Source organism: Haliaeetus leucocephalus, unplaced genomic scaffold (assembly GCF_000737465.1).
Source record: "Haliaeetus leucocephalus isolate CR32 unplaced genomic scaffold, Haliaeetus_leucocephalus-4.0 Scaffold484, whole genome shotgun sequence".
NCBI lineage: Eukaryota > Metazoa > Chordata > Aves > Accipitriformes > Accipitridae > Haliaeetus > Haliaeetus leucocephalus.
In genome coordinates this window covers 7175556-7188398 of record NW_010972920.1, presented here as the reverse complement: position 1 = coordinate 7188398, position 12843 = coordinate 7175556, and the positions used below count along the sequence as shown (strand labels likewise).

General features: G+C 35.9%; 1 protein-coding gene across 3 annotated transcripts in view; it reads right to left on the bottom strand.

Moving 5' to 3' along the window:
- KIAA1109 (KIAA1109 ortholog) overlaps nucleotides 1-12843 on the bottom strand; it is a 126053-nt gene that overhangs the window by 78482 nt on the left and 34728 nt on the right. For all 3 annotated transcript variants that reach the window (XM_010575572.1, XM_010575573.1, XM_010575574.1), the window contains exons 16-22: nucleotides 12531-12628; nucleotides 11341-11519; nucleotides 11081-11187; nucleotides 8797-9005; nucleotides 5449-5676; nucleotides 4734-4871; nucleotides 1292-1468 (exon numbers count right to left, since the gene is read on the bottom strand). In XM_010575572.1, coding sequence (XP_010573874.1) covers nucleotides 1292-1468; nucleotides 4734-4871; nucleotides 5449-5676; nucleotides 8797-9005; nucleotides 11081-11187; nucleotides 11341-11519; nucleotides 12531-12628 — 1136 coding nt within the window. The remainder of the gene's footprint in view (nucleotides 1-1291; nucleotides 1469-4733; nucleotides 4872-5448; nucleotides 5677-8796; nucleotides 9006-11080; nucleotides 11188-11340; nucleotides 11520-12530; nucleotides 12629-12843) is intronic.

The window sequence follows — 12843 nt, the reverse complement described above, 5'->3', positions numbered from 1 at the left end:
GTCTCCTAATGAAATATATGTTTAACCCTAGAAAACAATGCCAATTTTTAGAGCAGTAAGAAGATATAGAAGTCTTAAAAAAGTAACAATAAAAAACCCTACAAAAACAACCCAAACAGTAACTACTAAACAGAATTTATGTACTTGTCTCATATTTCAGAATACACTGACAAAGCAGCCTTTTTTAAAGACCTGGCAGCCCACACCAGAAATAAATCGAAGCAATCTGCCTATTGTATACTTGGAGCCATTATTATATATGGAAAAATAAAAGTAACAAATGGTAAAACTAGGAAGAGTTAGTGCTAAGACTGACCTAAGAGAATCCAATACTGTGAAAGCAAACTATGTTCCAGTGGGACCAAGTATCAGAATTTATGCAGTGAGCAGCATGACTGAGCTACCAGCCACTTTCCTGCTGAGGCCTGCCCATACTACGCTCCCACAAATTATCTCATTTGTCTCCTACTTTAAAACGTGGCTTTGTCCATAGCTTTCTATGGAAAGCCAGAACTTTATCTGTAAGCTGAATTCTTGCCAGATGCTCAACTTAATATCCTTATTGCTGGCCGCATCCCTTCATGCAAATGCCAACATATCTCCAAGAACCTTACATCCAAGTGTCAAATTGCCTTTCAGACTGCTGCAGTCACAACTGAATACTTCTTTTGTCCTTCCCAGAGAGTTAACCAGCAGGGGTAACAAACCTGCATCTCCAGAAGTCAGCATCACAAAATAAAAGTAACCTCAGAGGAAATCACAGACAACTAAGTCATGTCATACTTAAACCCTTTGAACAGATTTTCCTTTCTCCTCTTCATCACATTACCTAGTTTATGGCTGAAAGCATCCCAAAACACCTGCTCTGTTTACAGAGAAGTATTATTTACTCTGTGATTAAACCACTTAAAAGTGAATGCAGATACTGTGGTTGCCTTTCTAATCAGTATTAAAGTACATTAACATACACAGATGTAACATACATGTAGTGACAACAGTATTCACTACCGATTTGTTCATGCTCTGTTACCATCATCCTTTCAAATTCTCATATAACACTAGCCACCCTGTTATACCTACATTGAAGACAAATATCAGATTCAGCTCATTTAGCATCTCCTATCCATTTACAGAAATGATTAGATTTTCAAACTATAAAGTTAAGGTTACTTAAGGCACAGATGCACCCAAATTAAGCCGAGATCACATGCTTTCCAAAAATCCATGCTACACCAGTTTTACAAGAAAGAAGAAAGGTAATACTTCAAAGCTAATAGTTTCTAAACAGTACCTGTGGTGCTGTAACTTTGGCTGTAAGACTGCCAGCCTGTACGTCTATCAGCCATGCATATTCCAAAGTATCACTTCCAAGAGGCAGACCTTCCGCTGAAAACATTGCGTGAGCACGTAACTGCAGACCTGACAGGCTGATGTGACCCTCTCGAAGAACTTCATCTGCTGCAGGTCGCTGTTAAGGACAAGTATGTTAAAGTTAATATTTGCAAAGAATACATCAATAGAAAGTGCAAAAACTGTGTAGCCAGAGATATTTCATTACGCATTCATCTTCACCTCTTAAATCCTGTTGTCTTCTGTACAGCTAGACAGTCCCAAGACTTCTCAGCATTACCCACCCAACAACATATATGCAACACTCACAGAAGAGGGGGAAGTTTATCTAACCCAAGTTTGTTTTAGTTTTTAGCAACCATCATCAACAACCTTCCCGTGGTGAACTCCACACAGTGACATCTAGACACCATGTGTTAAATATTACTGCAATAAAATATAAACAAAGGAATTTAAAAGCGTTTAAACAGTGGAAGTGATCAAGAGGTTAAAAACCACGACTTATGAAGGTTTGCTACTATGAGAAAGCTGACACATTATAGAAAAAAAAAAAGTAAATTTAAAACCCCAAACAACAAACATAAGAGGCTGTCCTCTAAGTTGCACTTTTCACCAAAGTATTTGTCGGCTACCTAAAGCAAAGCTACTTGTTTGCAGATATGAAAATCCAGATGTAATACTTTTCAAAAGAATATCACTCCACCAGCCAGAGAACAAACTGAAAAGATAAAAACAGCACAGGAATACACTACAAGCTTGTGACTGCATGGAGGTAAACTGTGGATTAAACCCAGTACAGTAAACAACAAAACTTCCCTTTCATTCAGTTTTTTCAACTTGTTATCTTGCCTGGTTTGTTTTCCACTGTCAGCAAACCCTTTGGAGTTGCTTAATGAAGAAGAAACATGCCCTACTCTTTTGATATCACTGGCGACCTATGTCTTGACTCAGAAACTATTTCAAAACAATACGAATGAGAAACATGAAGCAACAGTACTTGCCCAGCTAGGCAGAGAGACGATTCCTGTTCTATATACACTAGTACTACGAACTTCTGACTTTAAGGTTGAACTGGGAAGTATCAAACTGCATTTTGGAGATACGTAATATGAATAAAGGGTAATTTTTTTTAAAACCCAAAATATTAACATTTCCAACATGAAATGGCAAGAATTAATACAAAGTTTAACACTAGGTAATAGTAACACACATAACTGCTCAAAACTTTCTTCACAGTGTTTTTAAAAACACGTCACCCTGCATGTCTATCATTTCAAACAACAGACATTCCCAGGCAGAAATCTTATTTGTCTGAGTTAATGTTTCTGTATTAAAATAAATCCAACCAAAAAGAACATATAAAACCTGAGGCAAAATATGTAACCACAGCATTACCAAGTCTAAACAGTAAAAATACTGGAAAAAGTCATGCAGTGATCTCAGGGCTGTGAAATTAAATCATAAAAAACCCCACCAAAGTCCAAAAAAATTAAGGTTTTGCCTGCAACCCCATTTCTGCTTCCTTGTACATATGAATTGCAATACAGTAATTAAGTTACAGGTTTGAACAACATTTAAGGGTCCCAGTGCACAAAATAGATTGTGTTCTTAAATAAGCAGCTATTCAGATGCTTGAATTCCTCATAGGATAAACAAAAAAACAACAAAAAAACAAACCACCACAAAAAATAATATACAAAAACCTTCCAGCAGACTTGGATAACATGCAATTTTTCATTACATAAAGGGTTGTATGTTCAAGCTGTAAATGTCATCAGCTTCAACTGCACCTTCTGACAACTTCATTCAATTGAAAAATAAGCCATGCAATCCAGATACTTAGCTCCTGACAAAACCTATGAGGAAAATGGAATTTTTGCCTGCCACCATCCTGTCAGTATGTCCAATCTCCCCAGCTCTCTAAAAAGACAGCTCTATTAATCCCATATAGTTTATGCATCTGCAATTCCTGCAACTTCACACCATTGCTTTCTTCAGATTGCTGCTGAAGACAATTGCAGTGTTGCAACCCAAAACCCAAGATGTTTAGGTTCTACATTCTCATTGGGGATTTCCTCTTTACTAATCAGAGGTCAACAGAATACCATCTCAAAAATATGAGGGCTAACATGGAACCTCCTAAGATGTAATTTAAATTTTTGCCATCAAGGTAGTTCATTATTTCTTCCAATTCCTTTATCTATTAGTTTACAGTCAGTGGTTATACTTAAGGTACTTTTGTGCTTGTGGCACACTGGATCCAAATTTGGAAAGACTAAACAAGCATCAACCAACTCCTTTCATTAGCTTACTGACATAAGAGTAAAAAAATAGGGTGACATACATCATCATCTGTATACAGTATTCCAGTTTTCAAACTCTGGAATGTGCATAAGATAAAAATAATTGAAATTTTATTTCATATAGGCCATTGGCAGCAACGTATTTCAGGACACAGGCATTGAAAACAATATAATCTCTAAGGCAAAGTCTAAGTATCATAGTGCTTTTAATGCAACTAATACGTGCATAAATAAAATAAGAACTCCAACTATTCACTAACCTGCAGTGAATCAGGATAACTTCTTGTGTTAACAAATTTCAGCCTGAACTCCTCACTGAGCTAAATTCATCCACATGGGCAATTTTTACAAGTTTACTAAAATCAAAGTAGCATACACAAACAACACTAAACTTTGTCTCATTAAGCACTTTCTGAAGTATGCCTCATGACTCCTCCTCCAGAGGAAGACTGTAGGTCATAACAATATCTTGACCATAAGATACAGATCCAGCTGTGTGATTTAGTCTAAGATGCAGTTATTCTATTTACTAACACATGCGTAGTTTTAAAACTATACGCTTAGAAAAGTGAAACATATCCAGCCACTGCACAAAATTTACATGTGGCAGTATTTACAGTATCTTTTAAAACCCAATCCTCCCCCCCCCCCCAAAAAAAACCAAAACAAAAAACCCACCACAAAAAAAACACAACCCAAACCACAAACCACCACACAAAACAAACAAAAAATCCCCACACACAAACCAGAGATCACCCAATGGTTTGGTCCCAAGACCAGTCTGACTATTACTCTCAGTTTCCTAAATGACCTTCTCCAGAAAGATTTTAAGCAAAATTAAGAATATACAATCTTTTCTTTTGCGCATTTCACTCAAATGCAAACTGGACAGAAATAAAGATTTGAAAAAAAAAAAAAAAGCACTGGATTTTTCTTTAATACCTCTTATGATTCATAAGCCTTAATAAACTTAAGTGTACAATAGAAAAGTTCCTAATAAAAATTAATTCAATTTTATAATCATCACAACTTCCACAATACAAACACACATACGCAAACACATAAAAAACACCCTACTACCTGATAGTTGTCATTCAGAAACAAATTCACTGGAGACAGTACAAGTTGAAGCATTGTTTCTCTAAATCCTTTCTTCATCTCAAAACACAACCTTTCCAAGAAAGCTGTAGGGCACTCTGGACCATCTGGACTGCAATGCTAAAATAAAAATTAAACACATCTGTTCCAGAAACTGAAAATACACAACATGGTTGAAATCATAAGATTAGAAGCAAACCTGTGAGCAGGAAGTATGCTAATTTTCCTCCAAGTGGATACTCAAAAAGAAGCCTGTGCAATTTCAAAACCCTTTCAACAATTACATCAACAGCAATTCAAACCCCTTCGGGTGAACCCAATTTTGTATCTGGATTCTTATTTTAATTCCTGGGGATCCCTCAGAATGCAGCTGCACAGAGCAGAACGCACCATTAGAAGACAGTTTTGCCAATTAGCAGAGAAATCATAATGGTCAATCAAAAATATTATCACACAAAATCAAGTTCATTGAATAAAAATCACATAAGAAGTTATCCAGTTCTGCCTCCCAGATAAGCAAAATAAATCACGTCTCAAATTGGTTTAGGTAGCCACAATTTTAGTAGAGACTATACACACGCTTTGGTAAGCACCACCCTAAGTTAATGTTCCAGGGAGTTAAATTTAACTCCAGATTATGAAACTAGGGGGAAAAAATTACATGAAGCAAAATATTTTAAGATTCTAAAGTACTTACCACTGGCAATCGCCCATGCACTTTGTACAAATTAACAAGCACAGTGATATCCCATGGTCGTAAAGTAAGAGGGTGAACTGGCTTGACTGAACTTTCGTTTTCTTTTTTGTCATTTTCCACTCCAACAGCTGTCCATCCAGAGCTTGAAGATGTTGACAGTGACAAAACAGGGCTTGAAATAACTTCTTCAAAATCAGTGTACATGTCATCTTCTCCAAAATAATTTTCCTAGGAAAAGGAATTGTTACGACCATATGGAAAACAAATTAAAAACATATACACAATGTAATGAAATACAAATCCAACCTCTTTCTGCATGTTAGCCCTCCCTAAAATAAGAGGTATAGCTACAACATATAGCTAAAGAAACATATATACTTTTATTTTATGAAAAACAGATACCTTAAATAAGCAAATTTAGGCCATGTGCTTTGCAGGAAAAGAAGGGGCTCCCAGTAGTTCTCAAAGTACCGGTATTCTAGATGCACGCAATACACATAACTATTCTGAAGTACTACTACTGAAACTTTAAACAGGTTTTGTGCTTTTAAAGACAGATAACTTTGAGAGAAAACGCAAAGCATCCTGCAGGAAGTCACTCTCATCCAATCTTCTGAAACTTGTTATCAACATATTTCAAAGTCTTAAACATACTTCTAAAATATTAGTTCACAAATGCTTCTCCCCTTGGGTCTAAACCCCACCTTGTTTCAAGTCAAACCCTCTCAATTATCTAAGACCAAAGTAACTTTGCCGAATTCTACTGGGAAACAGAAAATCCATCACTAATTAAAAAACAAATAAAATCAACTTCCTGTGTTTTATTTATTAAGTGCATCAGAATCAGATTTCTGATAATTTGTCACTTTGTCACCTCCTCCCTGCCTTAAAAATAAAAGGCTAGACTCCCAAGAAGAATTTTCTGAATTATGCAGGTTATATTGTCTTGTTAATTCAGTACGTGGGAAGTGTTGGGGACTAAGCATTCGGTGGAGCAAAATCCTTTCTGACCAAAGAGGTTACAACACAGACACAAACTTTCCTCCCTCATTCGTTCTTAGAAAGTAATTCAGCCCCTCGGCCTCTCACATTGACAGAAATGTTCCAACTATTATAAACTCCACTGGTGATTTGCAAGATGCAGACATATAAGTGCTAGACTGAAGATTAAACTGAAACAGATTTGAATCTTAGGATGTTTCTTGCTCCCCTCCTTCCCTTTTCTGTGCCTCATTTGCTTTCCAAAACTTCTTTGTTCTTTTGCAAGCACAAGTCTGCAGCGCAAGCAAGCAAAAAGGAAGTGTACACCAGAAAGCAAGCAAGCAACTGCAAAGTACCCATGTCCTTGAAAAAGGTCTGCAGAAAAGGCAGGCTCATTATCGGCCTTGAAATAATGACTCCTCTGGACATGTAATTTTACCATCTTGTACTGAAGTATTTTTGGTGTTAACGCACATGAATTAAGCACTGCTCTGTGGCCAAACCAAAGAACCCTCAGAAGTTAAGCAAAACTAATGCGCTTTGTTTTTTAGCAAAGGGAAAAGATAAAAGTTGACGTTATAATACAGACCTTGAAATATTTTTTATAAGGCAGACCCCAGCAGAGGGTGCTAAGAACTCCAGTAACTTACTCCTGGTACCTTCTGCTGGGAATACAAGGACCTATAAATCATTCATTGCCAGCCAGTAAGCCCTTCAGCAAGAAACAGTGTGCTACGCCAAAAAACTACCTCCCAAGAATAAGAAGGCTTAACAAAACTGCATGAACAATGCATGTCCAGGAATCTCTCCTGCACGTATTAAAAAAGATCAATGAAAACAAACTGAAAAAAAACCAATTCAACCACAAATGAGGAAAACAAGCATAACACCCAACACCCCCAAAATCTATTAAGAGACGCTGCCAGCACAGCTGGACAAGTTGTAAACACAGTCGCAAAAATACTAAAAAGAACAATAAATGCGCATTTTCAAAAACGAGCTATTAATCTAAATTTTCTCTTGAGATTTAGAAGATTAAAAAAAAGCTAGATTTAATCTGAGAAATCTGCACCTAAAAAAATTAAATTGTCATAGAATCAAGGGATCTAACATAGCACTGTTTACATATACTTCCAGAGGCAAAGAGCACCAAAGCAGCACTGCTTTGCTTAGAAACACAGAACCATCTCATGAATTTATGGGCTCCAAAAGAGGAGCTCAAAAAACAATTCAAACATCGGCACATTTCCTCTGTATCAGAAGAACTGAAAACCTCAAGATGCAATGCTGGCCCAATTTTAATCCTATTTACTTTAGTGGCAACATGAAAAAATAATGAGTGTATTTGCAAGTCCTATACTCTGCAAAAATGGAGTATTTTCTGCTATTCATTGCTTACATGCAATACCTTATATAAATTCATAAAAATGACTGTTTCAGTATGAGCCCTGATAGTGATCACCTGTCTCAAAATTCCTCATTCCCTGACCCAAAATGAAAGCCTCCAGAAGCATTACCTTAGCCTAGATCTGCATAGGCTAAAACAGACCTTTAAAAAACAAACAAACAAAAAAACACCCACCAAAAAAACCAACCAACCACAAAACCCAACCAAAACCCAAGCATTTCACTGTTAGTCAAATAGAAGCAACATGTTCAATCACCTCTGCTTTTGTCACAACAAGGCAGGGTGAAGGAGGTGGGAAGAAATTAAAACTGTTTCTAGCCTCCCTGAAGATCAGTAACGGAAGAGGACACAACATAAGCAACACTAACAAACATTTTAAAGCATGTTAACATCAAGAAAAGGATGAGAAATTCTTCAATATTGAAGTAGCTTTTAAAATTAAACTTATTCTCATGTCCTTCCCCTCCATGATCCTAACTCCTGAAATTTCACAGAATCTAATTAAAACAAAACCAAGCAAACAACTAGGACACTCTGCAGAACTTAAAATGCACTAAAAGCACGGGTTCTGAGATATCTTTCCATAAAAGTGCCTGTTAATATAAGCTCTAGCCCTAATCACAATTTTTTTTTAAATTTTATTTTATTTTTACTACTGCAAAAGTCAAAGATGACATTTTCTGCACATGAGGTCCAGAGCATATACTGTTCCTTGAAAGGAAAACTATGCTGATATGGGACTACATACATATATTGGAAGTCTTCTCATAAGCCTGTGCCAACTGAATTCATCTCAGCTATGCCATATCACCAAATGAAGTAATTGCAGACTAGTACTTACAGAAAGTTTTCATCTAAATTCATATATTCTGCAGAATTATAATTTTCCATTTCAAACGAATTATTTCACTTTCCAACATGTAGCCATCCATAGATTTCAGTTGTGTTCCTATGCCTACCTTTATGGACAGAAAGGCTTTGAGCAGGGGTCCATACAGGGTTATCTGGGAATCTGGGGAGAGTTCCAGTTCCACGTGGAGCTTATCTGGGGGCAGCTCTGAGGGGTCAAGGGGAAGGCGGGTTGAAGCCGTGGGAGATGAAATCACACTGTCGGCTGTTTTCTGTGATGGCCTTAGCACAGATAACATTGTTTCTTCCATTTCTGACACTTTGGAGCACAATAAAGAAGAAAACAGATTTTGATTACAAGTTAGGCTTCTGATGGACAAAATTCTGCAGATATGAATGTGTATTAAATATACAACTGTTTGCAGCTTTCCAGTTTGGATTGTATAATTATGTTAATATGTCTATGCTACAGAACTGGTTTCTCACATCTAGTAACTATGGGAAGACAGGAAAATATAGAATATTTTAGTCAATGTTAATTATGCAAGAGAAAAACAATCCTTCAAGTTCTGAAAAAAAATTCTATTTATTTATCTTGCTTTTCAAGTTAAACAAAGATATGCTTTCATTTCAGTGTCACAGATTTCCCACAACCACACATCTACTGCAGAATAAACAAAAGTGAATAAAAAGGAAAATTGCAAAAGTTATACTAAAAACCTATTCTGAACTGGTAGCTCTGTAGGCCAAAATTTCCTCTCAAACAACTTAATTAGTCACAAAACAGTTTGGAAATTCAAATCTTATTTCCTATCCCACCTTTTTATTTGGAATTAGGGAGAAGAAAGCACTTTGTCTTTTTTAGGTGAGGAAAGGCAACAAGAAGGAAGTGAGTAACTGGAAGTGCTTTGGAAATGTGAAGCAATTGCTGGGAAGTAAAGAACTCTGTGGGAAAACCATATAGAAGTGATGCTCCAGATGGAGTAAGATTTCAGATGCCAGTTCATCTGGAAGAACCAGCACATACAGAACTACAGTGAATACACACCTGTAGCCAGAAAACCTTCAAGGCTTTAACTTACCATTACTGTCTACAATGCTTGCTCAGTGCTTGCATTATTTTGTGTGTTACAAATTAGCTAAATGCTGCAGTGAGATGACCACTTTTTTGGAATCTGCATCTCTTGTAATACAACATACTTGTTTCTCAGAGAATTAAAGAGTTCTATGGATTGACTCAAAATAAAGTACAGATGTTGCTACTGTAACAAACACATTCCATCAGCATCACAGATTAGAAGTGAGCTGGACTGTGCTGCATTATTCATTGAAGGAAGCTGCAGAAAAAAATTACCTGTGTATGTACAAACTTTCAAATGCAGGTTCAATTGCTACTATTACAAGTAAATGTTTTCAAATTCAAAGTATGCATATTTGACACAAGCTAAACAGAGTCTCACAAGAGCACTTAATGAACACCTGCAAAATGAATCTTATTCTGCTTCATCCTCCAAAATTTGAGTCTTTTAGATTTAAATTGTTGGAACCTAAAACCACTATCCATGTCTTCTAACACCTGCTGATTGAGGCCCATTCAAATTAGCCCTCATTATTCTTCTAGTACCTCTCCTTCCTTAGTTCTGCTTCTAGCATCTCAACCTGAAAGACGTTTATGTAATCCCATAACTTCCTGAATACCTCCCCCTGCATTTAAAATAACTTACTTTTATCTCTGTGTTTAAGTATTTTATAACTTTTTTTTGCAAGCACATACTTAAAGAATATTTCTTATTTAGAAATATTGTTTAGACATTTAAAATTTAAAAATTCTTATTTAGAAATTAGTGTTAGACTGACCAGTCTAACACTCATATCTGATGGCCACGGTTCACTTCAACAGTGCTAGCTACAATGAATTCTCAGAGTTTCATATCCATAAAGGTAAGACAGTGTTACTATATCTCATATGTAGTGTACTTAAACATCTAAATCATAAGACAACATTACAACATTCAAAGGGAAAAGACTTAGAAAGGCTAAGGAACGCGATACTGACAAAAATGTTGTACTTCACATTTAATATACCAAGTAATATTTTATGTTATGCAACAACCCATTTAAGAGATCCACTTTGTTAAGAACAAGAAGTGAAATACAGACAGTATCCTCTTTTTACACAGGGAACTGGGACACGTTCTGAAATTTTGCATCACAAGATGCTGTCAGTTTTTAAATCAAACCTGGTGCATTCTAAAGATTAGCATTCTCCCATATGACATGTAATAGTACTTCAGTTCAAAATTCATTTCTGCAAATTTAAGCAGTTGGATCCAACAAAGTCACAGCAGATCCTGAAATGAAACATGCTAACAAGAAAAAGGTAGTGACACTTACAGGATTGTTTTAACTGCTCATCTGCCTTCTGAGGATAAATTGGGTGCCATGAGTAGTCAATTGTAAACACAACACTCGGGACTGTCCAGCATTCAACCCATCCAGCCCTTTCAAAAAGAAACATCACACTTTTTTATTTGAAGTACAATAGTTTCGTTAAATATCTTCCATGAACGTATAAGGTTGCTTTCATCACAAACAAATAAGTAAACATGAAGAGCCAATATAAAGACATAAATATATATCACAATAAAACTCACTCTTCTTGAGTAATGTTCCTCCATTTGGGTTTTCCCGTTTTCTGACCACTTTGACATTCAGCAGAAATACAAGATTCAGGACTTATTTTATTAGGCTGACAATCTTTCATCAACATAAAAAGGGAATATTTACTGGGATGACAGTCTGGTAGATACAAATGAAGATCAACATCTTCTCCCTAAAAAACATTAGTAACAGAAAAGTTAAATTACGTTCATGTTAGTTGCATGTTCGTATGTGCCATCATCTTCACTTTACAGGCAAAATGAGGCAAGAAATCTCAAATTTCACATGTGACTGCTGACCACAGCTCCCAACAATTTCTAGGGCAACCCCAAGGGTTCTGTAGTTCTGAACAGTTAAAAGTCCAGTAACTTGCACATAACAACACACCACAGCAATGTGTAAAACACAGGGGCATGTCTTTTAATGATTCCTGTTCTTCTGTTGTTCAAGCCATACTGCAAAAGTTAAGTGACTGGCACAAGGCTACCCTACATCTCAACTAAACCACAGGATTTTTAAAAAAATGAGATAAAACATTGCTTTGTTTGCTATCAAATTATACAAAATTACCAACATCACCATCAACTAGTTTTTTATTTTTAGTAGCTGTAGATTGCTTCTATTTTAGGGAAGACAAGAAGTACAGTCTTTCAAAGAATTAGCTGCATCTGTTAAAAACACTTTATCATCATTACTTACTCTGCAGAAACTCTAAAAATCTGGAAGATAGCTTTCCAAAATGCTTTGGGGGTACCCATTCCAGTATTTGATTTTTATCTTTGAACATACAGTAGATTTTCACATTTTCTAAATAAATGGGAACAGACTTCCAAGTGGTAAAATATATACATAGACACACATGGTCTAAGTATATATAGTAAATATATGTATACTGAGTATAAGTATATATGTATGTATGAAGCATACATGCGTATCTATTTCTAAAATATATTTTTATTTGAGTATACATACGTATATATAAATTAAAACAACCTATGACTGGATGCTTCATGTAAGCAACAGAAACCATTTACCTCTGGGTTAAAGAAAAAGTGTATGAACCTGAAGTGAAAGAGAGTATTTTTCTTTCAGGAAAGAGTTTATTAAAATTTTCTGACTGAAGAAGGTAGGGAAATTATCTCACATTTAGAAGACAAAAAGGGCAAGGGGGGAAAGAACTTACCCTTAAAGAGAATCTAGTATTGCATGTGGTTGGAACAAAGTCAGTAAAAGGCAGAGAGAAAACAATGTTCAATGTCTCTCCACAAGCTGCTAGATAAACTGGGAGAGAAGAGGAAAAACAAACAAAAATTTGTCAAAATTACTCCCTATTTTGTTCTTCAACAAATTATCACACATATAGCCAAAAATAATGAAAAGGTATTCAAGAACTCATGACGTAAGAAATTGCCATTTTAACTACTATGTATTTAGAGCACATTGTACTAAAGTATTCTGAAAGTATTTACTCCCTACAGCTCATCTTTTATAGAAAG